This window comes from Caenorhabditis remanei, chromosome III, assembly GCF_010183535.1.
Source record: "Caenorhabditis remanei strain PX506 chromosome III, whole genome shotgun sequence".
In the NCBI taxonomy this organism is placed as follows: domain Eukaryota; kingdom Metazoa; phylum Nematoda; class Chromadorea; order Rhabditida; family Rhabditidae; genus Caenorhabditis; species Caenorhabditis remanei.
The window spans coordinates 15,946,622-15,973,742 of NC_071330.1; the positions used below are offsets into that span (position 1 = coordinate 15,946,622).

Below are 27,121 nucleotides of genomic sequence, written 5' to 3' on the forward strand. Positions count from 1 at the left end.
TTTTTTGAATGAAAAAACAAAAAAAGTGTGATTTTTTGTTAATCAAATGATTTCTCAACTCACGTTTTCCAATTTCTTCAATAATCATGCGTCCGTCGTTCTTCTCCTTTTCAACACCACTTTTCGTTCTTATCTCCTCCTGCAAGTTACATGATTATTAATTTCTTATCTTTTATCCGCTTACTCGTTTAGTTTCCTCTCCTAACCATCATCAGCGCCATTTCCTTTCCATCGAATCGTGCTTCTTCGTGCTCTTGGATGCTCCGGCATAATACTTCTTCTTCCCACTCGTTGCTCCTCTCTCAAGGGCTCTTTTTCATGCATCCGTCATCCTTCTCTTCCTTCTCAAAACCACTTGATCTCTTGGCTGCAATTTGTGTATTTATTAATTTTTTATTTTAAACTATTCACTCACTCCTTTAGTTTCTGGTATAATACATATTCTTTCAACTTGTTGCTCCTCTCTCAAGCGCTCTTTTCATCCTGTGTTGATGAGTTGGAATTTCCTGAAATAAACATTTTGTATGGTTTATTTAATCTACATAGGGAATCTCATACCTATGAACTCTTGATTTGAGTGGGACTTTCAGGAAAATCTCCAATTAATTACTTCCGCCGCCTGATCCATAGAATTGGAAAGGATCTATAATTTAATAAATGTTTTTTGAGAATACTGAGAAGAAACTGACCTTTCCTTCCACCGATAACAGAAAAATAAAAATAAATAAACTAGAATTCAATAAAAATCAAATAAGCACTTATCATCCCACTATTCCGTTAAGGAGTCTGATAAGTACTTGAATATATAAATGTATATTTCGACCATCTATCCAGTAAGAGGCCTTATCTCTCTCATGCTCCCCTTATCAGGAGAGCATGAGAGGGCTCAACTGACATGGAATGGCGGAGCCGTGAGAGATGGGATAAGGGAAGAGACGCTGACGGATAAGGCAGGTAAAGCGCGACATTTTGAAGCAAAAGGGGGGAAATTTGAGATTGGAATTGGGATTGAAATAGAAATAATGATAACTTTGGGGAATCTAGAAAGAGCAAACCAAGACGCTCCGAAAACGGGTAAAAAAACCAAAGTACATACATTACCGGACAAAAAGGTATCAACTTTGACTGTTTTCAGTGGAAAATGAGGAAAATGACCAACTTTGAAAGTGTGTCATGGTATTTCTGAATGTAACACCATGAACATTTTAATGAATCATATAGATCAAAAGTGGACCTTTATTTTTGTAGTTGACAACTTTTTTGTACGGACACTCCCTAGCAAGTTACGTATTGACAATGTAATTTGTCCCTTAAATCGATTAGATGGCAGAGGACACCTGCGAAATATTGAAATTCGAGTATAGTGGTTTAGCAGGTGGGGTTCAATTTTAAACCAAGACGCTTTAAAACTGGAGGAAACAACTATAGGAAAGGGTTTTCAATATTTCCCGATGAAAACTATACGCTTCTTAAAACTGCTCTACCGAAACCTTAAAAAATTGTGTGCAAAATTGAGAGAATTTTTTTCAGGATTTTTATTTAAAGGTTTCTTCGAAAATGTGTTCTGTGTTTCATTTTCTAAAATTCTTTTAAAAACTAAGTTCCCAATGGTATTATTTATTAAATACTAATATAATCAAAAATTCAATAAAATTCATTAATTATACTAACATTCTTGACTCGAAATCCAGATGAGTAGCGCCTGGTGTCATATTGGTTGACTCTGATCTAGCATTGGGCATCCATCAATGCTGGTTGCTCCATGATTCCATCGACTCCCGCTGGCAATCCAGTGTTTGGTCTCAGAAAGTCTGAAATTTCAGATTTGTGTTTATTTTTTGAAAGAACAAAATAAGACATACTGTTCGAGTATTGAAAATCCCTTTACAATATCTTCCAAGACTTTTATGTGATGTACTTTGACGTGATCAATCATTTCCGATGTGCTTGCAAACAATTCAGAGCACATTTTCCGTCCATACTCAACCTGGAAATGTGAGAAAATTAAATATATCAATAACACAATGTTTAACAAATGGTTTTTTTTCCAATAATCTATAGAGAATTTCAATAAAAATAGTAGCTTCTCCTCTACTAAACAATAACATTAAAATTGAGCTGGAATTTGTCTTCAAAACCTGAAAAACTCAATTTTCGTCCTAATTTTAATTAGTTTAGATCAAAATTAAAGTCAAAGATGCTAAATTCAATTAAACTCCAGAAAAAAATGTAAAAAATGTGCATTTAACCGATTTCAGACGGGTTTTTGCTAGTTTTTATGAAGAAATTGAAAAATTTTGAAAATTTCAGCCTTTGACACATTTTCAACCAGTATTACCCAATGATTTTTAGTCAAAAACTACAATTTTTTATAGTCTGGCGCGTCTGAGGCGCTTTTTCAGAAAAACGGTGCATCTGACCGATTTCAGATGAGTTTTTGGCTAGTTTTTTTTTAATGGAAGTTGAAAATTTTCAAAAAATTTCAGCCTTACTTTTTTTGCATGAAATCAGTGGAACTTAAAAAAACCGCATCTATTGAGTTTGAAAATCCCTAAATTGTTCATCAAGGCCCCAATAAGTGTAATTATCTAACTGGAATAGTTTTGAAGTAATGTTTTTAGGGTACTGTAGGTACAGTAGGTATCAGCTTTGGCTGTTTTCAGTGGAAAATGACCAACTTTGAGAGTGTGTAATAGTAATTCTGATTGTCACACCAATAAAACTTTTGATGGATCATACAGATCAAAAATAGAACTTCATTTTTGTAGTTGACAACTTTTCTGTACGGACACTCCCTAGCAAGTTACATATCGACCAAGTAATTTCTCCCTCAAATCGACTAATTTCAGTTTTTGATTTTTGAGCTGTTGGCGGAAAATGACCATAACTCTCTAGGGAGTGCTCGCACAAAAAAGTTGTCAACTACAAAAATGGAGCTCTACGTTCAATCTATATGATTCATTAAAAATTTTCATAGTGTGACCTTCAGTATTACTATGGCACACTCTCAAAGTTGGTCATTTTCCATTGAAAACAGCCAAAGTTGATACCTTTTGGCCGGTACTGTAAGTATTACACAAAGCTATTTAATTGCGATTTTATAAAAATGACTACCTAACAAGTTTAAAAATAAACTGACCTCTGCCTGCTGTTCAACATTAGAATGCATCATTTCGTCTTGTTGTCGTTGGCTAGTCGAACGGAACTTTTGTCAAGGAGAAGTGGGAATTCTGAATTACAAAAAAAACGAGTTTTATTGCTAAAATCTAATTAAAACTCACTTTTTATAACAAACAGCTGGAATTCAATAAAAAGCAATATAAATTAATACAGGGGTGACCATCTATTCAGTAAGAAGTCAAAAATAATTAGTATTTAATAAAAATCAGTATAAATATATACATAGGCGAGTAGGACCGTACATTAGCCCGGTGGAGAAGAAGGAATGAAGGAGCTGGCGGGTGCCAATGACTCATCATTTGAAAAAAGTAAGAGAGTGGATGGTTATGAAGAGACGCAGACAATTTCTACACATACAACAATGCATACATAGGTGACTCAGACTTCTGTAGAACTCTACATATTGCATTTTTTGTAAGAAAAAACCGAAATAAAATATTGAATATAACTATACGACTAGCAAGAAAGACTTCGGAGCGTTTTAAAACATTTCGAAATCGTTTCGAAATCGGACACTAAAATCACTGAAAAATGACATTTTCAGTATTTTTTTGGATTTTTAGTTTTGAAATGGTTTTAAAACGGTCGGTTTTGAAAGTTACCCCAAATTAGAACCGCTCCAGACAGCTTTGAAATAACGTTTAACCATATTTTAATCAGTTTTAATTGTACCACTTTTGATACTACCGGTTTCTAAATGTCCCTGGTTTCCTCCGAGCCCAAAACGTCCCTGTAATCACAAAAACTTGTTCCAGTTCCCATTTTTATTAAAATCCTAATAAAACTAAGTTCCCGATTATATTATTTATTAAAATGATTAAAATGATAAAATGATTGAAATAATATACAAAACCATTAAATTGTGTCGTCATCGGAGCAGCGAACAGCGGGACGTAGAGCCATTAGACCTAAAAAAACATAAATTTAATTGAATGAGGAATAACTTTTTTAGTTTGAGAGTTGTAGGCCGCGACCGTGGCCTAGAAACCCAAATTAAAAAAAAAAAAACGTAAAACTCACTTTATCAAAATTACAAGTTGATTCCCACAATGGAATCTGTGGCTCTGGAGCCGGAGCCAATTTTTGTCGGCAGTCACTGTAATACCATAACTTATTTTAGTGATCGAACCTTTTTCGTAAAGAGTTTGAGATTTGGTCTTGAAATATCAGAAAAATTCAAGATGAGTATTTTGCATGTCCAAAAATTTCGATTTTCGATATGGATCGACGTAGAATTTCTGCTTTAAAATCAAAAATCCTATTGCAGATAATTTTGAAAATCGATCCAGAAAAAGTTATTCCCAAAAATATCGTAATGTTATAATTTAAATTGTTTTTACAATAGGAGGTAAAGAGTATGAGATTCGGATTAAAAAAATAAATAAAAATGTATATCACACCTACCATTGGTTCGATGAACTCATAGCTTCCCGATTCTTCGTTGAATATGATTTCCGTTTGGAGGAAAAAGCATTGATGAGTGTCTACAAATGGCAAAACATATGTTTTCCAGATCTGAAACAAGTTGATTTCAGGTTTTATTTAATAAATAAGAACAGAATTCAGATAGATTTGAAATCAGCGCGAAATTTCTGTCCATCTTAGTTTTCTAGAGTTTTTCACATGACTGAGGTCGGTTAATATCGGCTAAGATTGGTAAAATCCTTAAATTTTGTTATTTTTCTCATTTTAGTAATTGAATCTTCAAAAACCTGCCGTTTTCTTTAATTATGGGTCAAAGTTGCTCACTTTGGCTTATTTTCAAAAAGATACGGGATACATCTTGGAAATTTGTAAAAATCGCCAATTTTTGGTTGAAAAAAATGATCAAAATCGAAAGAATTTGAACAGTTCTCCCTATTTTCAGAAACGCATCAAAGGTGTGCCAGGAATTATGAAACTGCTCAATAAGCAACATTTTTGAGGAAATGTTTTAGTAAACTCATTATTTTTACAGAATTCAGCTAAAAATCTGTTAAAACCGGTTAAGATTGTTTAAGATTGTCTAAGAACGCCTAAGATCGGCTAAGATCTCTCAAGATTAACTAAAATCGCCAGAAATCGTCTTAAAATCCTCCTTCTTATCAGGTATTTGAATTACCTATCCGACTGGTCTTTTTGGATATCTACGTCAATCCATATCAAAAAATGGGGCTAACATTATCTAAAATTGTCTGAAATTGCTTAAAATAACCCAAAACCGCCTGAAATCGTCCTAAAAACGGTCTAATGGGAGGTCTAATACTTTGACTGGTCTTTTAGGATATTCTTCATCAATCCATATAAAAAAATCATACATTTTGGAAATACTTCCATCCCCTTTTAAAATCATGAGTACTTACTGAGATAAGCGAGTTTTGACGGAAAACGTGTCCTCTTTCCTTCCAAAGATTGTGAAACAGTCTGTAAAATACAATTATATACAGAACTGAAACCTAAAGCTCACTGTGCCAAAAATTGATGATTCTCTCCACCCAATAATTTTTCCTCCATGCTGGAACCGGAGCTTGCAGGATTCTGTAATATAAAAATTTAGGGATCGAAAGATTTAAATATTTATGATCTCACTCTTTTCCAATATGCCAGTTGAAATTCTGGACAAAGATCCAAGAGGTAATATAGAAAATTTGCTGGGATCTAATTTAGGATAATTAACTTATCTTCTACTCCAAATTAAATCAAAAAATAGATAAATAGATAAGTTAGAATTCAATAAAAAGCAGTAATAAGAGGGGGGACATCTATACCGGGAAGATGCCTAAAGTTGGAATAAACAGGAGATTTTAGGAGCCCTTTTATATATAGAAGGGGCGGAGTTTGGCAGATGGCACAGGACACCTGCGAAATATTGAAATTCAAGTACTGTGGCGGAGCAGGTGGGAGCAACTTATGAAATTACGGGATTAAAATTCAGTCTTACGGGATTAAAATTCAGTGTGGAAGTTGAATTTTGCATATTAAATAGGGAAAATGGGGATTTCGGAAATTCAGGAGTACCAGTTGGGTCACGCAACCTAACAGCTGCTCAATCTCCTTCTCTACACCTCCCTATGATTTAGACAACCGAGTTCTCTGATTTTAGCGGCAATTTTCTGCATCTCTGCCTACAGTATGCAAAGCATCCAAGGCTGTCGTATGCCGACCCCCAAAAAAGCTTTGGCACCAGTGGGGGTCGAACCCTGGTGGCCAGACTGGTACCAAAAAGTCAAAAATATATCAAGTCATGTTTTCAGTTGAAATTCTAGAAAACCGCAGCTGTTTGAGATTTTCAGGAAAAAGGCGTGGCCGGCCGCGATTTCTGACAGCCAAGCATCTACAGAAAGTTTCGAAGAAAGACATCCGCAAAAAGTCGGGACAGAAATTCCTCAGACAGTTGAGGGTACATCACAAAATTATGCAAAAAGTTACCTTTTTCTATTGAAAATTCAGTTTTGACGCTGAAATTGATAGCAGAAGGCTCTGAAATGATTTTCTCTTTGAAATTCCAGTTTTTGACTGAAAAATCTGAAAAAGACCGGATTCTCAGCTCAAAAATCGCTTTTTTAGATGAAAACCTTGGTTTTTAACAATTTTTCAGTAGAAAAAGCTCAAAGTTCAAGATTTTCAGACCAAAATCTGGTTCTTTGGCTGAAATTGGATTCCAGATCTGTCTGAGAGTTGTTTTTATCAAAGAACGAGTTTAATCGGTGAAATTGCCACTAGAAAGTATAAATTGGAGCATCTAAACATTCTGATGCTCGGAGAGCAGAAAAATTGAGTTTTTGAGATCTTGAGCTCTCAAAATCGTTAACAGACTATTTTTTTCGTTTTTGGCTTGAAAATTTTGAATATTATTGCTGAAATTGCTATTGACAGCTCAAAATTAAGACATCTGGACGTTCAAATACCCGGATGGACCTTTTTCTATTGAAAAATTGATTAATTAATAGCAAAATACTCTGAAATTTATGTTTTTGGCTGAAAAATCTGAGAAACACCGGATTCTCAGCTTAAAAATCTTTTTTTGACAATTTTTCAGTGGACAAATCTCAAAGTTTAAAATTTTCAGCCGAAAATCTGGTTTTCTGGTTTTTTTTTAGATCTCCTGACTTGTGGAAGTCTTTTCTATAGGAAAATTGAGTTTAATGGCTGAAGTTGCTTCTGGGCGGACATCTGAACGTTCGGATGCTTGGACCGACCTTTTTTTATTGAAAAACTGAGTTTTGCGGATAAAATTGATGATTTTCAGCTTTTTCAGCAGCATTTCCAGCCCAATTTCCACCCCAAAACCACCAATTTTCAGATTAGAATTGCTTTTCGACTATTGTATGCCAATGACTCGTTCACTTCTCGTTTCCAAACAAGCCGCCCGTCTCATCTTGGCGTATCGCGATGCGTGCTTTGAGAATTTGGATGATTACTTGGGTACGCTATGTTTTATTGAGAAAATATATGGAAAATCTGACATTTTTGGACTGAAAATTGCGGAAAAATTGCATTGCGGATCGAAAAATGCTGAAATTACGACCATCACCAAATCGTCATCGTCTCCAGAAGACGTGAAAATCAACTATTTCGAAAATAGAAAAGTTCGGGCATCATCTAAGGAGAATTTCCAACCTATCTATCTAGGTTTTATAAAAATCGGTATACTACAGACGGAGTCATAGCATACGACAAATAAACGGACAGACGAAATCTGTTGAATATTATTAGTAAAGATATATCGACCTGTAGTTCCAACTCGACCCGGGATCCGTCCCTAGTTGGAAAAGGACTGCCAGCGATCAGGCGTTGCAGAACAGTATATTTAGAAACTGTGATGGATTGAAACTGGGAGATCGCCTAATTCTGGAATATCGTTTGTCAAATCGTCACATGTGGCTGCTGAAAATATGTTTGTTTTTTTCAGACCCCTAGCGTCTCCGTTTCAAAATGTCCCCCCGTTCTGTATATGCTTTTAAATGAAAATTCAAAAGTTCAAAATACCTTTTCTCTACCAACCAATTTTAATCCCTTCCTTTAATCCGTTGCCCTTCCAAAGTACATGTTCAAAAGATCAAATCCCTTTTCCCCCTGGACCCTCTCTTTTACTTTTATGCGGCTCATTAGAAATGCTCAAAATTTTTCATTCCACTTCCATCCCCCAGTTGAGCCAAAACATGCTCTTCTGAACAAGACCTCTTACTGAATAGATGGTCGAAATATATAAATATTTATCAGACTCCTTACCGAAATAGGTGGTCGACAAGTATTTTATAAAACTGATTTTCTTTGAATTCTAATTAATTAAATATGTTATTCGTCTTTGTTATTCATCTTTGTTGGTGTATTGCAAAACCAAAAAAAAGTGAGTTTTAACCTGATTTTTAAAGATTTATGGACGTTTTAATTGTTTCAGGGTACGCACTTGTTCACTGGCGTTTATATACCATATGTATATTTATTTATATATAAATTTATACATTCTGGATGGATGAACCAACTGAGCCAGGCGTGACCACCGTGAGTACATATCCTGTTGTAGCTAGTGTCTAAACATACCAAAAACTTATTGAAAATAATCGAAAACCTAAATTTAATTCTAATAATGTCATTGGTCCAAATTTTGACCTCAAAGACAAAAATTGAATATATATTTCGGATCAGCGTTTTCTCAGCTTTTCAATGATATATGTCATGTCCCATAACTACACGGTCACCTGAAGGCCTCATGAGTCATTCTTCAGGGGAAAAAGGGGGAACCTGCTGCCTTATTTCGTTTGTGTGTACACTTCACAAATAACAAATTATTACATATACTAATAAGAGAGTTGGTGTGCTTTAATCCGCTGAGAGAAAGTAGAGACGTAAATAACATTTCGGAAAATATGTAGTTTGGAATGGTTGATATATGAAAAATTGGTATTTTAAAAATCTGGCAGAACTGCTGAAAACAGTGCTGGAAAACAGAAAAATTCTGAGAAAATCGGTCATATTTCAAGTAAATTCGATGAAACTTACATTCTTAGTAGATCCTAATTCTCTGTCGGGCGCACCTTTGACGCGTTTTTGACCAAAAACCAGGGGGTTTTTACAGAATTTTAAGTTGTATCTCTTGAAAATAATGTTTTTACCAAAAATTCCGTCAAAAACATCGGGTTTTGAGCATTTTTATAATTACTGGCGCACCTTTGACGCGTTTCTGGAATGAAGCAAAACTGTTCAAATTCGTTTGATTTTGATGGTTTTTTGACCAAAAATTGGCGATTTTCACAGATTTTCACGCTGAACCCCTTAAAAATAATGATTTGACCGGAAAATTCCTTTAAAATGCCGCTTTTTGAGCATTTTCCTAATTACTGGCGCACCTTAAACGCGTTTCTGAAAACATATAAAACTGTTCAAATTCGTTTGATTTTGATGGTTTTTTGACCAAAAATTGGCGATTTTTACAGATTTTCACGCTGGACCCCTTAAAAATAATGATTTTACTGAAAAATTGCTTCAAAATACAGTTTTTTGAACGTTTTTATAATTACTGTCGCACCTTTGACGCGTTTCTGAAATGAAGCAAAACTGTTCAAATTCGTTTGATTTTGATGATTTTTAAACCAAAAATTAGCGATTAGATAAGATTTCTAGTCGTAAACTCAAATTATTACAGTTAATAAAATGGAACGCACCGGACAATCGGATCACGCTCCAGCGTACACCATCGACTCAAATCAAGAAGAACAGGTATGAAAACTAGAAAAAAAAACATACGTATATTATATGAATACTTTCAGACTTCACCGCAAGAAGCTCATATTCCAACCATTGAGATTGCGGATGTCACTGAAGGAGAGGAAAACGAGAGTTTGATTGTTCCAGAAGTCTCCGATGCTTGTAAGTTTGATCTCAGACGATTTTAGACAATTTTATTTAGTTTTTAACTTGAGCAATGTAAAAAATGACGTGTAATACACCTAATTTATTTTTAAAAACCAATATGTTCTATTTCAGCTTAAAGAGCTGATTGATGGCATGGCATACATCCACGTTCCAACCAATATGGATGAAATTTATAGTAAGCACTATTATATTTAATTACATATAACTAACACTTTATATTTTCAGACACCACATGGCATATGTGCAATAAAGGATGACATATGGCGTCTGTCCAATACATCAACGAAAATGGATTTAATTGTTAATTTTGTTATTGTTAATTTTTAATTGTTGGCATTCGTGCAATATATCAATACCATTTTATTTAATTGTTAGTTTTGTTATTGTTAATATTAAATTTTTGGCATTTGTGCAATACATGAACACCATTTTATTTAATTGTTAATTTTGTTATTTGTTAATTTGAAAATTGTTAATTTTTGGAATTTGAATAAAAGAAAAAAACTTGAAAAAAAAATTGAGAACAGAAAAAGATTGCAAAGGGGGTGGAGTTAAATACATAGTTAAATACGCTCTATGAAAAAATGAAAAAATCCAATAGAGCACGATTGCCACACCCAATCACCACTGATGACTCGACTGCGGCAGCACATCTATAGTCAACAGATGAGTTAATTGGAGGTTGCCATCTCTTGATGTGATACGTGCAACTGCTCCATCCTTATGCTCGATGTATGAGAACATGTCGTCGATATGGATTCGCAACGGGGATCTGGAAAACAAGATTTTTAGGTTGGAAAAGCTCTTCAGTGCATACAAATTGGTCAAGGTTGAAAATGGTTCTTGGAAGATCACAAAGCAGACTTAAAGATATTTGACAGTAAAAATATTGTTTCTAAGGAAAAAATCGGTTTATGGATGTGTATAAAAATGCATGAATCTTTAAGAGAATCCGATTTGAAAAAATCCAAATCTCTGCTATCAAATCTAGTGTTCCTAGCATGATTTCAAAACTAAGTGATTCTTGCAGTGAAAGATATCGTTTTTAAGGAAACATCACTTTAAAAACTGCGCCGAGTTTTGAATTTCCGTGAATTTTTGAATGTGGCGGTTAGTTAGACAGTGCTGTTCTATTAGAGGTAGAGATTCCGACAGAAGGCCTCCAGGTGACCATGGAGTTGTGGTACGTGGCATATATCATTGGAAAGCTGAAATAACGCTGATTCCAAATATATATTCAGTTTTTGCCCTCGAGGCGCGATATTTGAGAAAAATAAGGTCAAAGTTCGAAAAAATAACAAATTGTTGCCTGTGCTAAAATTGCAGAAAACTTCCAAACACTTTTTCTTGATAATTTGCTATTTTTCCGAACTTTGACCTTGGTTTTCTCAGAAATCAGGCTTCGAGGGCAAAAACTGAATATATTTTTGAAATCAGCGAGATTTCAGTTTTCCAATTATATATGCCACGTATCATAACTCCACGGTCACCTGGAGGCCTTCCCGGGTTAGTATATCTATTGTTTAAAACCTAATTCTACATTAACTTAATTTCAGGTTATCTATGTTTGCCGATCTTAGCTCATCCGATCTCCGCGGATCCTAGTCAATTTCAGACAATACTGGTTGATCTAGTTAATTTTAACCGATCTTAAATAATATCTGCAGACCCAATGCCATTTTTGACAATTTTAGCCAATTTTAGCCGAGTTCAGCCGATCTCAACCGATTTTAGCCGTTCTTAGCCGATATCAGCCAATTTTAGTTCATTTTAGACAAACTTAACCAATTTTAGCCGATTTCAGCCAAATTTCAGCCGATATCAAACCATCTTAACCGATCCAATAGTCAAACTCACCTGTCCTTCTGCAACACCTTCAAAATCTTTTCAACAATCACTCCATGCGACAAAACCAACGCCAACTTCTTCAACTTCTCCCACCGCTTTCCCTCTCTCCAATGTTTCAAGAATTCCAGAATATTCCGCTCATCGAATTGACAAGAGGAAATGTCAATCGTCACACAATCGCAATTCATCAAATTCTCGAATGTAAACCAATTACCAGGGCACAAAGCCAGCCGTCTCATTTTGAATTGATGTTGTTCACTTATTTGATCTACACGGAATACTGGTATCGTTTTGGCATTGCTGGTAAGGGATACGGTAGGCTGGATACGGTAGAAAAGATGTTCAAAGTCTTTTTGGTTGAGTTTCTCCAACAGTCTCAAATTTTGAACTTCCACTTTTTTCGAATGAATCCAATTGGTTGTCAGCTTCATTATCTCCGGAAAATCCTCGAATAAAACATCTCCATTTAATTCCAAATTCTCGATTTTCAAGTTCAGATCCTCCCTACTCGCCTCCAAATAATCCAAAAATTGAATAATCCCGTACCGTCTATTATTCCAATACGTGGTGACTGTCATATCATCATCCGACAGTCTTCCAAGCATTTTCCATTGACCACATGAGATCACCCGACAAGTTCTGGGGATTGGTGTCGTGAAAATTACTTTGAAATCGTAAATTTTTGAGGAATGCCGAATTGAGATGGTGAATTCCACCGGGTCGGTTATCAAGATGGTGAGAGTGACAGGTTCGACGAGTGGTGACAGGAATCGGAGGTATTGGAGGCTAGAAATAAGGGAAAATTGCAGCAAGTCGCCCAGGTATGCAGCAAGTCGAGTCTCACTACAGTACCCCGGGCTACTGTAGTTTTCGCGTCGAGACTCAATAGGGACATGATTATACAAACGCTCTATGAAATATGTAAATATCTTTTTTTTAACATTTCAATTTGTAAGAAATTGATGAAAATTGCAAAGAAGATGTTTAAAAATGACTAAAATTGCTTGAAGTAGTCAACAACTAGACAAAATCTATGTAAACGTTAAAATCCGTTTGCATGCTCAATTTCTAGACTAAAAATACAAAATTCAGACAAAATCATCAAAAATGTTCCCAGACTATGAGTAGCTCGAGAAAAAAGGAAATTCTAACATTAAATCGCTTGAAAACTAATGAAAATTGGCCAAAACCCGTTCAATTTCCAATGGATCCACTTTCACAGTCAAAATTTTGTTTCTATAGTCAAAAACTAAACGTAATATGCAAAAAATCAGTAAAAATCAATTAAAAAGTTCAAAATCCGTTCATATAATCAATTTCTAGACTGAAAATGCAAAAAATCAGCCAAAATGTAAAACTTTCGATTTATGAACGGATTTCATTAAATTTTATTGATTTTTTTGCATATTAAGTCTAATTTTTGTTTATAGGAACAAAATTTCGACTATTCCTAATCCTGTTTTGTTTTTTTCCATGACCTTAGTGACTGTTTTTAATATTCCTTTGCGTTTTTTTTAATTTGTAAGCGATTTTAATTAATTTTTACTAACTTTTTGCATATTACACCTTGTTTTTGGCTATAGAAACAAATTTCGACATTTTTCATTCGTGTTTAAACATTTTAAAATCAATTCCTATGGTTCTAAGCAATTTTTATCTATTTTTTTACAATTTAAACATATTTGTAGAGCTAGATTACATATTTGAGCTTTTTGAAACCAATTCTGGCTATTTTTTGTGTTTTCCTTGATCAGAACCGACTAAAATATGGTTAAACGTTATTTGACTAAATTTGGATGGTTAAAATTTAGACCAGTTTCATTTCGGGTGGTTCTCATTAGTACTAACCTTAGGTTGTAGTATATTTGTTTATGTTTGGTTGCGAAATGTCTCGGTTTCGAGATTTCATAGTTTCAAAACGTCTCGAAGCCAGTTTTGATAATTTAAATCAGTTTTTCATAATAGTTTTGTTATTTATGTCAATTTTCACAGAATTCAAGTCAAATTCACCCCCCCCCCAACAGCCAAATTCTAAACAAAATCAATTAAAAAGCTCACATATTCAAAGGCGTCCGTTTGATAGGCCATCCACTTAAAATATCAATAATGTTTCGTTTCCTATAAGCCGCCTTCACCATTTTATAAGTTCTCCGGCTACATTCTGCAAGAGTCACTCTGAAATTAAATTATTAATTGATATAAAATATTAAAATTAATTAGCTAACTTACATCTCTTTAAAGTTCATCTTCTTTAAAATAGCAGACCATACAAGGAACGGAGTACCGAAAATTGGGAACGGTGTCATTTTTTGAATAGCGAGTAATCCGTATAACGGTAGGACCGTCCAAAAAAATAGGAGAGGTATGTATGTAGAGTAATAATAGTCCAAGAGGGGTGAGAGAGCGATCTAGATTACACAACCGTTCATTTTGTGTGTCTTGTGTGTCTTGGGGGGGGGGGGGCTTAGGGACCCTCAGGCCTCAGGGGAAGAGGTCAGCTAACCGATTAGCACGTCTATTGGCTTCTCTGGGTCTCTTACTCTCTCTCTATCTCGTTTTCCCCATTTCTACATCATGCACAGACCCTCTTGGTTATTAGCCTACCAAATCCATGTTACAAAAAAATGAGCACCTTCCCGTTGCTCCGACTCCCACAAATTGTGTATGCTCTTGTGTTGAGGAACATGAGATTACTGGAGATGTAAGTTATATCGATACTGATATCGAATTTTGAATAATTTTCGAAATTCTTGAAAATTTGTGTGTTTGCAGTGTAAAAATGACGTTGTGCAGTCGAAAAATGAACAAAAACGTGAGATTCTGGGTAAAAATACCATCAATTAACGAGATTCTACAAAATCCGGGTGATTATGAGATCACGCCGTTGAATATGTGAGTTTTAATGTGATTTTTATAGAATTTTCGAGAGTTTTTGCAGCTTTAGACCTGTTTTTTTAGTGTTCCATTCATTTTTTGGTGACTGAAACTACTTTCGAACTCAATTTTCTAGAAATTTGGCTTATTGAGAAACTGAAATCGGGATTTGGAGCAATTTCACCCAATTTCTGATATTAAAATTGTTAAAACTAGTTTTTTAGGTTTAATACGTTGTTTGACATCAATTTTTAATAGACTTTTAGCAGTCTTTCTAGTTTTCCATGAATTTTCACTAATTCCAGTTTATTTCTTGAGTTTCACCAGTTTTCTGACAACTTGTGTCTCATTTTCAACAGTTTGAGTAGTTGAAATGAGTTTTTACCTGTCAAAATCGGTTGAACAGTGATTTTGGCCATTTCCGGAGGTGAAAATTACGATTTTAAAGGGGTTTTAATCTGTATAAGTATATTGTGCCCAGTTTAAGCTATTCTAAATAAAGTTTAGTAGAATCATGAGTATAAAAAAGGTCAAACGTTATGTTAATAAATGTTTCTAGGTTTGACAGTTCTAATTGGTGCAATTTTTAATCCGGTCGGTTCTAAATCTGAAAGGTTCTAATTAGGTACAAGAAAACTCTCCTAATTTATTTAAAAGTCTACAATTTTTGCCTGAAAATTGAGAAATAAAAGAAAACTGAAGTGATTTTTCTTCAAAACTATCAAACATTAGGTAATAACATTTCCAATGTTATCTATAGAGTTCTAGAAGTGTGCGGAGCTTGAAATGGTTTTTTAACCGGGTTTCCGGAGGATTTTAAACAGGTTTCAGTTATTTTCTGACAATTTTTTTTGCAGCATCTCCATCCTCCGCTTCTTGTCTTCTCCCATCCCTCATGAAATCTTTCTCTCCATCTCATTATCCGACGAAAAACTGTGCGTAAGCATCAATCCACATGGAGAACAACGTGACCACTCCTTCAAAATCTACATCAGCCAGACACCCATCATTCAACCTTCACAACATGCACTGATTGGTAGCCAGCGGATTCCGATTAGCCATGTCCGGGACAGTGTGTACACTTGCTGGAATCGGAAAGATGAAGGGATTCGGGAGGTGCTTGCGATGATTTGGGAAGGGCGAAATGAGTTAAATATTGAAGTTTCAATTGTTACTGTAGATGGAGCAGGAGTTGGAGATGAATTGAGAGCTGCAGTGGAATGGATTAAAGGGACAGGTCTGGAAGTGACATCTCTGTATTTACTAGATAATTTGACTACGGAACATTTTGAATATGCTATCTACAACATTCAGCCAACAATATTCTTGAATAGTTGCGTAGATCTGCCAGATGACTTTCGACTCGCCGAGAGTTTTGTATTCAAAACGGAAAGAATACAATTCCTCGGAGCGGAGTGGTTCCAATTAAGCAATCTAAATAATATGGAGTGCAAATGGGTTAAAATTGTTATTTGCTACTGGACGGAGGCTGATATCATGCAGTTTATTAGGAATATGATGGATGGAAAGTATTTGACGGTGACGTGGGCGCTGGTGGTGTTGAGGGATGATGTTTGTGTAAATACGATGTTGGAGAAGATGCAACGGGAGGGGTGAGTATTGTTTATAACGAAATTGGCCAGAAATCGCAAAAACGTAGGCCTAAAACCATACCTGCAAACCAGGCCGAAACGGGCCGACACGGGCCGGCGCGTAACTCGCGTCAAAATGAATATTATGAGCTGAAAAATATACCAAAATGTAGATCTCGACGAGTTCTATGCCCGTGGCCTACTACGGGCCGGATGGCTATTCGTTAATGTGCCGCGGGCCGGGAAAAAGTGCCAAAAAACGCGAAAAAGGCCAAAAAAGCCATTCTAGGCCGGCCCGCGGCACATTAACGAATAGCCATCCGGCCCGTAGTAGGCCACGGGCATAGAACTCGTCGAGATCTACATTTTGGTATATTTTTCAGCTTATAATATTCATTTTGACGCGAGTTACGAGCCGGCCCGTTTCGGCCCGGTTTGCAAGTATGCCAAAAAAAAAAAACCTCATAAACTACTTAAAATCCTGTGAAAAATGACAAAAATCAGCATAAAATTGATTCAAGAAAGCTAAAAATCGCAAATTAACAAAAAAAAAGATAATTATTGGCCTATAACTCTATAAATGGTTCAAAACTTCATAATTAACTTGAAAATTATCATTTTTTACTCAACACTGCTGAAAACTATTATAAAAGTTCAAAATCGTAAGAAAAACCGTTTGGACTCGTTGAATTAGCATTATTACTAGGTTTTCTGCTGGAAAAATGTCTAAAATTTAGTCAGATGCGTTAGAAAGGTTGTGTAACTAGAAATCTGTAAAAATTGGTTAAAACTGTTTAAAATTTCAAAAACTGAGCTGTAATTGTTCAAAAAACCTAGTTAAAAAGCTAAATCAGCAAGTTTATAAGGATTTTATTCAGATTTTGAAGTTTTTTGGAGAAGGTTTGCATGATTTTAGACTGTTTTCAAAAAAATTCTTAGATTTTTAAGTCAATCCTGTGTTTAGACTATTTACATAGTTTTTTGAAAGGCTTTAGTTGTCTTGAGTTATTTTTATCTTATAAACCTTTTTTTTTTCAATTTTCCCAGTTAACAATTCGATTTCTTATTCCAGATGCCCCTATCGAATCACTACAGGAAGAATGGAATCGACGTTTGAACGTTGTGACGGAGTTGTAATCGGATTAATGTCGCATATTGATAACACAGTTGATACGCACAGAATCACAATGACTGTGAGTGTGAATCAAAATTAATGAAACCTCTATTTAATTGGATGTATTTTAATAAAATTGTGTCTATTAATTATCATTGAACTTTATTTCCTTCAACATCGCTGACCATACGAGAAATGAAGCACGAAAAATTGGAAACGGTGTCATTTTTTGAACAGCGAGTAATTCGTATAGAGGTAGGACCGTCCAAAAAAATAGGGGAGGTATGTATGTAGGCTAATGATGGTCCGAGAGGGATGAGAGAGCGATCTAGATTACACAACCGTTCTTTTTCAGTGTGGGGGTCTTAGTGGTCCTAGGCCTCCAGGGAAAAGGTCAGCTAACCGATTAACACGTCTATTGCCTTCTCTGGGTCTCTTACTCTCTATCTATCTTATTCTCTCCTTCTAAACCTGCACAGACCCCCACTCATTAGCCTACCCACTAAACGAGACAATTGAATCATATGTATGGCACACGTCACAGGTGCCCCAGACTATAGAAAATGCTAAAGAAAGTACATCAGGCATTTTGAAAAAACTTTGAATTTAAAACGCGTCCAAGGCACCCCAGACTGTAAAAATTGTCTTGTATCAAACATCGAGGTATTTAATTTTGTTGGTTTTATGTCAAAAACGCGCTGAAGGTGCCCCAGACAGTTGAAAATGTTTGAAATAGTGCATATGTTCTAGAATTTTGTCAGTTCTGTTCTAAAAACGCGTAAAAAGCACCCCAGACTTTTGAAATTGCTCAAAACGAGAGTTGGATTCAGAATTTGGTCAGATTTATGTCAAACACACGCTGAAGGTGCCTCAGATTGTTAAAAATGCTGTAAATAGTTAGTCGGACACAGAATTCTGACATTTCTGTTCTAAAAACGCGTCGAAGGTGGTCAAGACTGCTCAAAATGCTTCAGAACCCGTCAAAGGCACCTCAGATCGTTAGAAATGCTCTAAGAAATTAGTCGGATTCAGAATTTGGTCAGATTTATGTCAAAAGCGAGCTGAAAGTACCCTAGACTGTTGAAAATGCTCAAAACGAGAGTTGGATTCAGAATTTTGACATTTCAGTTCTGAAAACGCGTCGAAAGTGGTCCAGACTGCTCAAAATGCGTCAGAACGCGTCAAAGGCACCCTAGATTGTTAAGAATGCTCTAAATAGTGACTCGGATTCAGCATTTTAACATTTCTGTTCTAAAAACGCGTAAAAGGTTCCCCAGACTTTTTAAAATTCTCGGAATAGTCAGTCGGATTCAGAGTTTCGTTAGTTCTATGTCAAAAACGTGCTGAAGGTGCCTCAGACTCTCACAAACGCGTAACAGGTGCCCCAGATTTAAAAAAAAACACGTAAAACAGAGAGCCGTGCACAGAATACTATCAGGTTCATTTCATCTCAGAGACCCACCGGCGGGATCCTCCAGTTCCCCTGCCTCATCTTCTTTGGAGGGCTCATCGGCGAGAGCAACTGTTCCTCGCCATGTGTGCCTCCTCCGAAGAACTCGCAACATTTAGAAAAAGAAGAAGATAAGGAAGAGGGAGAGAAGGGTCAGGAGAAGATAGCCAGGATAGAGATCAATTGGTCATCAGGAATGGAGAAAGGGATCAAAAAAGTTTTACAAATCAAAAATGAATTATCAGATATCATTTTCAGCATAGAAACTAAATTGTTGATCGGAAATTCCAGCAGTAATAACTGATTATTTCATTTTAGTATTAGATTAAAGGGGGACTGCGCTATTCGAATTAAATTTTTTTTTACATGAATCAACGCAGATTTTAAGCTGGACAATAAAATCCTCTTGGAGGTAGGTCCGGAAATTTGGTTCAAAAAAGTTATGAGCTCTCAAAGTTGTAAAATCGCACCTTTATGGTACACTTTTTCGTTGAATTTTTCATTGCATGTTCTCACAGTTCCGTCCATTCTCATAACCAAATTAAATTCCAATGTGGAGCTGAAAGCCTGACTCTCACATACTGTTCAATTAGTAATTGCCCTTCAATTATAATTTCTGACAAAATTACCGATTTATATACTTGTTAAGTTCCATTAAACCTCTCTTTAAATTCACAATCTTCTTCTCATTCCTAAAAGCGATCCTCCTCTCTTTCTATTTCTTCATTTCTTCTCTTCAAAAAAAAGGTTCCCAATTCTATGTGACAAACAAACATGTCAGAAACGGGATACTGGGAGGTGGGGGGAAGGAACAGTTGCTCTGAGCTCTCCGAAAAGAAAACGCAACATTTTGAAAGAAGAAAATGAGAAGAAAAAGAGAGAAGAACGAGATGAGCTGGAGGGTCCCCATAGGCTCTCCCTGAGAGAAAAAGAGTTGGAAGGGATAGAAAAAGGAAAGAGACAGATAGAAAAAGAAGAAGGAAAATAAGAAAAGGAATGGAAAAGGGATAGAATGAAGAAGAAATGAGAGAAAAATAAAGATTCTGGCCCAGGGAAACATGGAAAACTCAGGATTGAGAAGGGATTTCGCCATCCGTTTTCCACCAGTTTGAGAGTTTTCCCCCTAGAGGATATCAGCTTGAAAAATTTGTTTGCCTACTCGAATTTATTAATATTTTTTGTGCAATAAAGCTTTTACCAAAAAAAACTAAATTGAATACAAACTTTACCATTTTAGGGGTTTTTTTTACAACAAAATAAGGCCAAAATCGTCAATTTTTTAAAATTTTTATTCCGCCTTCCGGTTCCTGTCTTAAAACAGACCAAAGTTCTGTGTCCAATGTACCTTCAGAATCAGGTTCCATACTCTGGAGCACCTTAGGCGCGTTTTTGACATAAATCTCACTATTTTGAGCATTGTCGACAGTCTGGGGCACTTTTGGCGCATTTTTGGTGCAGACCTGTCAAAACGCTGTATCCGACTCTCAGTTTAGCGGGTTTTTGAGAGGCTGGGGCACCTTCGGCGCATTTTTTCAATCTATAAAAAACTTATAATCTTTTTGACTTTTTCTATTTTCTGGGCCGTCTTGGGCGCGTTTTTGACGCAGAACAGTCAAAAATGATGTGTCCGGCTCCTTGTTTGGCATGTTTTTGAGAGGCTGGGACACCTGTGACGCGTTTTTGGCACAGATGGTTAAAAATTCAAAGTCAGGATCCACGATTTAAAGCAATTCTTATAAACTGGAGTACCTTAAGCGCGTTTGCAACAGGAGAATACAATACCGATCAAAAGTATATTAAGTTTTGATTTTTTCAGTGGAAAAGGTCCAGAGTGTGTCATGGTAATACTGGTTGTCACATCAAGTAGATTTTTAATGGATTGAATAGATCACAAATAGAGCTCCATTTTTGTAGTTGACAACTTTTTTGTACGGACACTCCCTGGAGAGTTATTGTCATTTTAAGGGGACAGCTTAAAAATTGCACTGAAATCGGTCGATTTAAGGGAAAAATTACTTTGTTGATATGTAACTTTCTAGGGAGTAACCGTGTAGGAAAGTTGTCAACTACAAAAATGAAGCCCTACTTTTGTTCTGTATGATCCATTAAAAATCCACTTAACAGGACAATCAGTATTACCATGACACCCTCTCAAAGTTGGACAATTTCAACTGAAAGAACCAAAACTTAAAGGAGGTGAGAACGCAAAAAAATTGTGATCGAAATTGTGATTGAGAAGCACCCACATTTATCACAGCCCCGCGTGGGCGGCTGCGTTCTCGGCCGTGTAGCTCGAGCCGGTTGCGGTTTTGTACCCATGCGCGTTCGGTCATGTGTTCGGGTCCCACAGAGCAATCACTTACCGAATTTTGAGCCAACATTTTTTTTTGAGTTCTCACCTCCTTTAATATATATCACTTTGTTTGTTCTCCATGTTTCACTATTCCAGAATCTATCCCTTTTCCATTCCATTGCTTATCTCCATGTTCTTTTTGTTTTTTCCTTCTTCTTTTTCTATCCGTCTTTTTCCTTTACCTATCTTTTCCTCGGGCAGGGGGCAAAAAATCTTTTTCTTTTTCTCTCAGGGAGCCTTCGGGACCCTCCAGCTAATCTTTCAATCTCAAAATAAGAAACTAGACATATCTAATCAAATTCTGAGCCTGGGGCTCATTATTCGGAGCATTTTCGATAGAGATAGGCTAGGGTACGATCAGAGCTTCCAAAAATGATTCCAGTATACTTCATCCCTCTTTACCGTATAACTCCCCAGGGACCGCCCGCAGAGAAAAATGGTCAACTACAAAAATGAAGCTCTAGGTTTGATTTACAGTATCTTAAGACTATGGGACCACTAGAGATACCGTAACCCTCATAACTTACCGACAGACTTCCAGCATTCTCTTAACCCTTGACTGGGAATAGAGAGACGGTTTAACACTAGGAAATTCCATCAAAAACAAACTTTTTTCTCTTCTTTTCCATTCTTTTTTTGTAGTTTCAGTGTAATTTTTCTCATTTTCTTACTTCACACCCTCGTTCCCCACCCGTATCTATTTTCCTTCCTCTCTCTTTCTTTAAACATTCAATTGTCATCGTTTGAACCTGCTAGGAAGAGAGTCCGAGGGTGTCTAATAGGCTCCGCCCACTTCTCTATCTCTTTTTTTCTTCATTCTTGAGTTCTACTGGGATTTGTGTTTTGGTTTCTATTTTTCTTATTTTTATATTTAAAACCAGCCTGGCTGCCGCGCCTTCGGCGCTTCATCCGGCTGGCCTCCCCTTATTTTCGTTTTCACCTTCTCAGAAATGTGTCCGCGTGGCCGAGTGGTCCAAGGCGGCGGTCTCTGCGCAAAGAGCGCAAGTTCGATTTTGGGCCCGTCCGCCATTCTTTCTCATTTCTCAAAATTTGCGGACATTGGGACAGATGGACAAACCCCACATGCGTTTTATATATAAGAATGATTTAAAATTTAAAATTTTTTAGGTAATCATGATGAAAATGTTGATCCTTGCTCTGCTTACCTGGATGGCTCTGGTAGGTTTTATTGACTTGTGTTGTAGATCAAATCTAAAATTTTCCATTTTCAGACCGTCACTCCGGTTCCCGCCTCACCGCTCCCCACCACGGCACTCCCATCTCAAATCCAAGAGAATGATGATGCCATGTCGGTAAGTTATGAGGGTTACGGTATCTCTAGGTCTTAGGATACTGTAGATCAAGTCCACTTTTTTTACGCGCGGTCCCTGGGGAGTTATACTACAAACTACAAAAAAATTCGTTTTTTCAGACCGTCCAATCCGCCAGCAACCAATCCCAACTTGTCGCCAATGAAATGGTAAGTATACTGTAGTTTTTGGCTTTGAAACGTCCCGGTTGCCAAATGTCTTGGTTTTTAAACGTCTCGGAACCGACATTTGGCAACCAAACAGCAAAAACTTAGTTTTTGAACCGAAAATGTATTTTTTGCCCTCAAAACCCGATTTTTATGCTTATTTTAAGCAACAACTGTGCTTTTTTCACCTCAAAACCTCATTTTTTGACCCAAAATCTTATTTTTGACACCAAAAATCTGTTTTTGAGCCAACAGGAGACATTTTTGCTCAAAAATCATATTTTGTCCCAAAATCATGAAAAGAAAACTTCTGAGCCGATGTTTTGACCCAAAATTATGCTTTTTTGAATGAAAAATCTTGATTTTGATAAAAAAAAGCATATTAATCCAAGGTTATTTAACTTATTTTTTTAAAGCTAAATCTGAAATTTTTTAATTCAAAGTTTCTGGGTTTCGAAATTTCATGGTTTCCAATCGTCTCAGTTTTAAAACGTCCCAGAAATCATTTAAAAAAATCATTTTTAGACTCCCACTCCTCCAATTCCGGCCACGGATCAAAACAGAACCGAGGACAATGATATCCAGTCGGTAAGTTCATTGCTAACTTCAGAAGGGGGTTACGGTATTTCTAGAGGTCCCTATAATTTCCATTTTTATATGATATTCTAGATCGAACCTAGAGCTACATTTTTGTAGTTGACCACTTTTTTGTATAGGTGGTCCCTGGGGAGTTATAACTGTTATAACTTTCTAGGCGACGATTGCACAAAAAAAGTGGTCAACTACAAATATGAAGTCTTGGTTACTGTAGATTTACAATACTTTCCGGTTCTGAAATTTCCTGATGATTTCAAAACGTCCCTATTATCATAAAAATCATTTTCAGACCGCCTCCCTCCCCAACGTCAATCCCTCTCCGGTCAACCCAACGACTTCTTCAAATCCCAGATCACTGGTGGGTATACTGTAGCCAACGAGCATACTGTACTGTAATTTTCACAAATTTCCAGAATTCATCGTCTTCTGAAATCGCTGCTGCTCCAACCACGTTGAAAGTAAATTATTAAAAAACAAAAGGAGTACTGTAGCAGACAATTTTTTTTATTTTCAGCCATTCGCTCCGCCTTTTCCGAAATCGAAGGATCCACGAATCAAATATGAAATGATTGTCTTGGTAAGTGTACTGTAGATTTTTCAAATATTTATCATCTCCTTAGAGACTACAGTAACCCATAACTTAGATTCCTAGGGTCTTGTCAAGATAGCTAGTAATTCTTTACTACAGTAACTACAGTAATCACTCGAATATATACAGTAACTCAAAAACTACAGTAATCTAGACGTGTTGGGTCTTGTCAGGAGAGCTACAGTAACCGAGAGAGCTACAGTGACCCATAGAAATACAGTAGGCTCATTAGGCAGGGATTAGGTCAATTAGGTCTTGCCATGATAGCTACAGTAATCTTTAAGGCTACAGTAACCAATATAACTCCGCTCCTAAATTCAATTTTTATTACAGAATGACGAAGATCCGGAGGACCAAAAAGAATCAACGACTGAAGCTACTGCTGTTCAAGTAATGAATTTTTTTTTGAATTTTCATGTTTTGGGGGCGGAGCTTGCAAGTTTTGATAGTATGCGGTGATAGCTGACTGTAACTCTCTGGGTTACTGTAACTATCGTGAAAAGACCTAGGAAACCAAGTCACTGATTAGTAAGGATACTGTAGTTTACTGGGTTACTGTAGTCTTAAGGGTTACTGTAGCTATCATGAAAAGAGATAAGCAACCTTGTTCTTGATTAGTAAGGCTAGAGTAGTTTTATGGGTTACTGTAGCTTTTATGAATTACTGTAGCTATGGTGACATGACCGTAACTACCATGACCCTTTACTCTTACTACTGTAGTTTACTGTAATTGGGTTACTGTAACTTTCGGGAAAAGACCTAAGCTATCTAGTCCTTGGTTAGTAAGGCTAGAGTAGTTATATGGGCTACTGTAGTTATCGTAACAGGATCTAAATTTATGGTTCTATTTTTCAGCCCACCCGTTACTGGGATCAATACGATCTCAGTGAATGGAACAAACGCCAAAGAATCAAAATGAGAGCACACCAGGAACTCTTCCATCGATTGCATGTAAGTTTTCAATATATTTTGAAGTATAAAAACTGATTTTCTGAATTTCCAGCACGGAAAAGCAGCTCCCCCAATGGACTCGGACGAAATGATGGATGTAATAGTAAGTTTTTTATGATAGAAAATTTCAAGCGCTCCATTTTTGTAGTTGACCAATTTTTTGTATGGGCGGTCCCTGGGGAGTCTAGAGTATCTTCTTGCTGACCTAACTTTTCATTTTTGGGGTTTCTAGCCCACGGAGAGTTCTTAGTTCTTCCACCCCTTCATTTTGCTATAATTCTTAAATTAACTATATAAAAAGAAGTCGGCGGCCTAGGATCCGTCAACTCGGCCATCACACTGACCAACCGATTACAGTGACAAACTACACTGACCAAAAATGGCATTATTAGACGGAAAATTCGGTTTTTAATAGGGATTTTTCAATTTTTACATATTTAAAACAGTTTTCTCTCAAATTCCCAAAATCCCTCTATAAATTATCAGATTTTTCAATTAAAAACGATTTTTCAGCCAGACTATGGTGAGGGGATCCATTATTCGGAGGACGATCTCAAAAATATGGGAATAAAGAAACGGGTTGAATAGTTAATTCTTTATTTTTTATATATTTTTTTAATGTAATTGTTATACTTATTTATATTTATGCTTTTTTTGTTGTAAGTCCGGTGGTATAATTAGTGAATATGTAGTTGTGATTTCTCATTTTATTTTACTTTTAATATATACATAGTTATAATAAATATATATTTTTGGAATTTTTTTTTCTAATTTTCAGATTTATTAGAAGCTGGCGTGCCTGAGACGCTTTGTCATTACCCCCGTGGAATGCAGACATCTACACATACAGATACACAGATAGATATGACACTGGCGTGCCTGTGACGCGTAAGTTTGAAAAAATGGCGCCAAAGTTCAAAATTCAGATTTTTTCGAATTAAAAAAAATTTTTTTTTGGAAAAAGTCAAATTTTCGAAAGTGATTCAGAACTATGAAAAATTCAGAAAAGTCATCAAAACATTAAACATTTTCGATGAAAAAATTGAAAAAAAAGTTCTTCCCCGGAAATTTCTTTTTATGCAGACATCTGGACAGACAGACATACGAAAAGACAAAAGCTGGTGTGCCTGAGACGCGTCAATTTGAACTGACAGAGTTTTCCCCCGGATTTTTCCCTATTTACCAAGTAAAACTTTGAGAAATCAAAAGTTGATTTTATATAATTTAAAAAATCCAAAAAAATATTTCTAGTGCTATACTGTAATTTTCAGATACTTACAGTAGTACTTGTCCATTTCAAACTCCATTAATGAGTGAAAAAGATAATCGTGAGGGACAGAATTCCAGAATATCCAAATATCAAGTTCAACCTGTCATAACTCGGAATTTTTCCATTTTTCATTGTCAAATCGGCGGATTTCTTTTTTTGCAAATTCTTTTTTGAATAATTGCTTCAGAGTTGCGCGGAAGTGATTTTTATCTAAAACGGAAGTCGGAAGTCGGAAGTAAAATTTCTAATCCGGAAGTCGGAAGTCGGAAGTAAAATTTCTAATCCGGAAGTCGGAAGTCGGAAGCCGGAAGTAAAATTTTGAAAACGGAAGTTGGAAGCCGGAAGTCGGAAGTGAAAAAATGCCCGGAAGTCGGAAGTTGGAAGTCGGAAGTCGGAAGTCGGAAGTAGATTTTTTCGCAAAGATTAAAAAACTCCTAGAAAAAGTTCATAAAATTCGCGAAAATCAGTGAAAAATTAATTTTGGCTGAAGAAAAGCCTATTTTCTGTCCTTTTAGACCATTTTTCCTTGTATTTCTGCAAAATATATTTTTCGGAAATTCCATAAATATGGAATGACGGAAGTCGGAAGTAAACATCTGAAAACGGAAGTCGGAAGTCGGTAGTCGGAAGTAAAATTTTCAAAACGGAAGTCGGAAGTCGGAAGTGAAAAAACGCCCGGAAGTCGGAAGTCGGAATTCCGCGCAACTCTGATTTGCTTCATAATAAGAAGAATCACAGCGAGGAGTACTGTAGCATGAAGTAAGAACATCGCATGATCCATTTCTCCGTGTGGACTACTTTTGTTGTATTCGTTCCATAATAGATTGAAAAATATGTATGTATTTCATACATACATAAAAGAAAGCCAAGACGAAAAGTGGCACTATCGATGTTACTTTAGTCGATTTCACACATTTTTAGATGGATATGAGGGGACCTGTGGGGAGGGCGAAGGCACACACACACAGATA

The 27,121-nt window shown here is 36.1% G+C and overlaps 4 protein-coding genes across 4 annotated transcripts; 2 read left to right on the forward strand and 2 right to left on the reverse strand.

The window, feature by feature from the left end:
• Positions 1 to 1,708: 1,708 nt before the first annotated feature.
• GCK72_011572 (uncharacterized protein) lies at positions 1,709 to 6,136 on the reverse strand (the record flags this gene model as incomplete). Its single annotated transcript, XM_053728545.1, has 6 exons — positions 1,709 to 1,811; positions 1,863 to 1,987; positions 4,585 to 4,695; positions 5,523 to 5,583; positions 5,627 to 5,697; positions 6,101 to 6,136. 6 exons carry the CDS (start codon positions 6,134 to 6,136, stop codon positions 1,709 to 1,711), a joined length of 507 nt encoding a protein of 168 aa, XP_053588122.1.
• A 4,520-nt stretch (positions 6,137 to 10,656) lies between these two features.
• Positions 10,657 to 14,189, reverse strand: GCK72_011573 (uncharacterized protein; the record flags this gene model as incomplete). The annotated part of the gene is made up of 4 exons (XM_003102197.2): positions 10,657 to 10,807; positions 11,893 to 12,669; positions 13,942 to 14,058; positions 14,113 to 14,189. 4 exons carry the CDS (start codon positions 14,187 to 14,189, stop codon positions 10,657 to 10,659), a joined length of 1,122 nt encoding a protein of 373 aa, XP_003102245.2.
• A 318-nt stretch (positions 14,190 to 14,507) lies between these two features.
• GCK72_011574 (uncharacterized protein) lies at positions 14,508 to 17,563 on the forward strand (the record flags this gene model as incomplete). Its single annotated transcript, XM_003102187.2, has 4 exons — positions 14,508 to 14,584; positions 14,656 to 14,775; positions 15,615 to 16,370; positions 17,422 to 17,563. 4 exons carry the CDS (start codon positions 14,508 to 14,510, stop codon positions 17,561 to 17,563), a joined length of 1,095 nt encoding a protein of 364 aa, XP_003102235.2.
• A 4,837-nt stretch (positions 17,564 to 22,400) lies between these two features.
• On the forward strand, positions 22,401 to 25,468 carry GCK72_011575 (uncharacterized protein; the record flags this gene model as incomplete). Its single annotated transcript, XM_003102171.2, has 11 exons — positions 22,401 to 22,445; positions 22,499 to 22,579; positions 22,699 to 22,746; positions 23,269 to 23,331; positions 23,630 to 23,698; positions 23,754 to 23,798; positions 23,855 to 23,917; positions 24,263 to 24,319; positions 24,785 to 24,880; positions 24,933 to 24,983; positions 25,394 to 25,468. 11 exons carry the CDS (start codon positions 22,401 to 22,403, stop codon positions 25,466 to 25,468), a joined length of 693 nt encoding a protein of 230 aa, XP_003102219.2.
• Between the last annotated feature and the right edge of the window lie 1,653 nt (positions 25,469 to 27,121).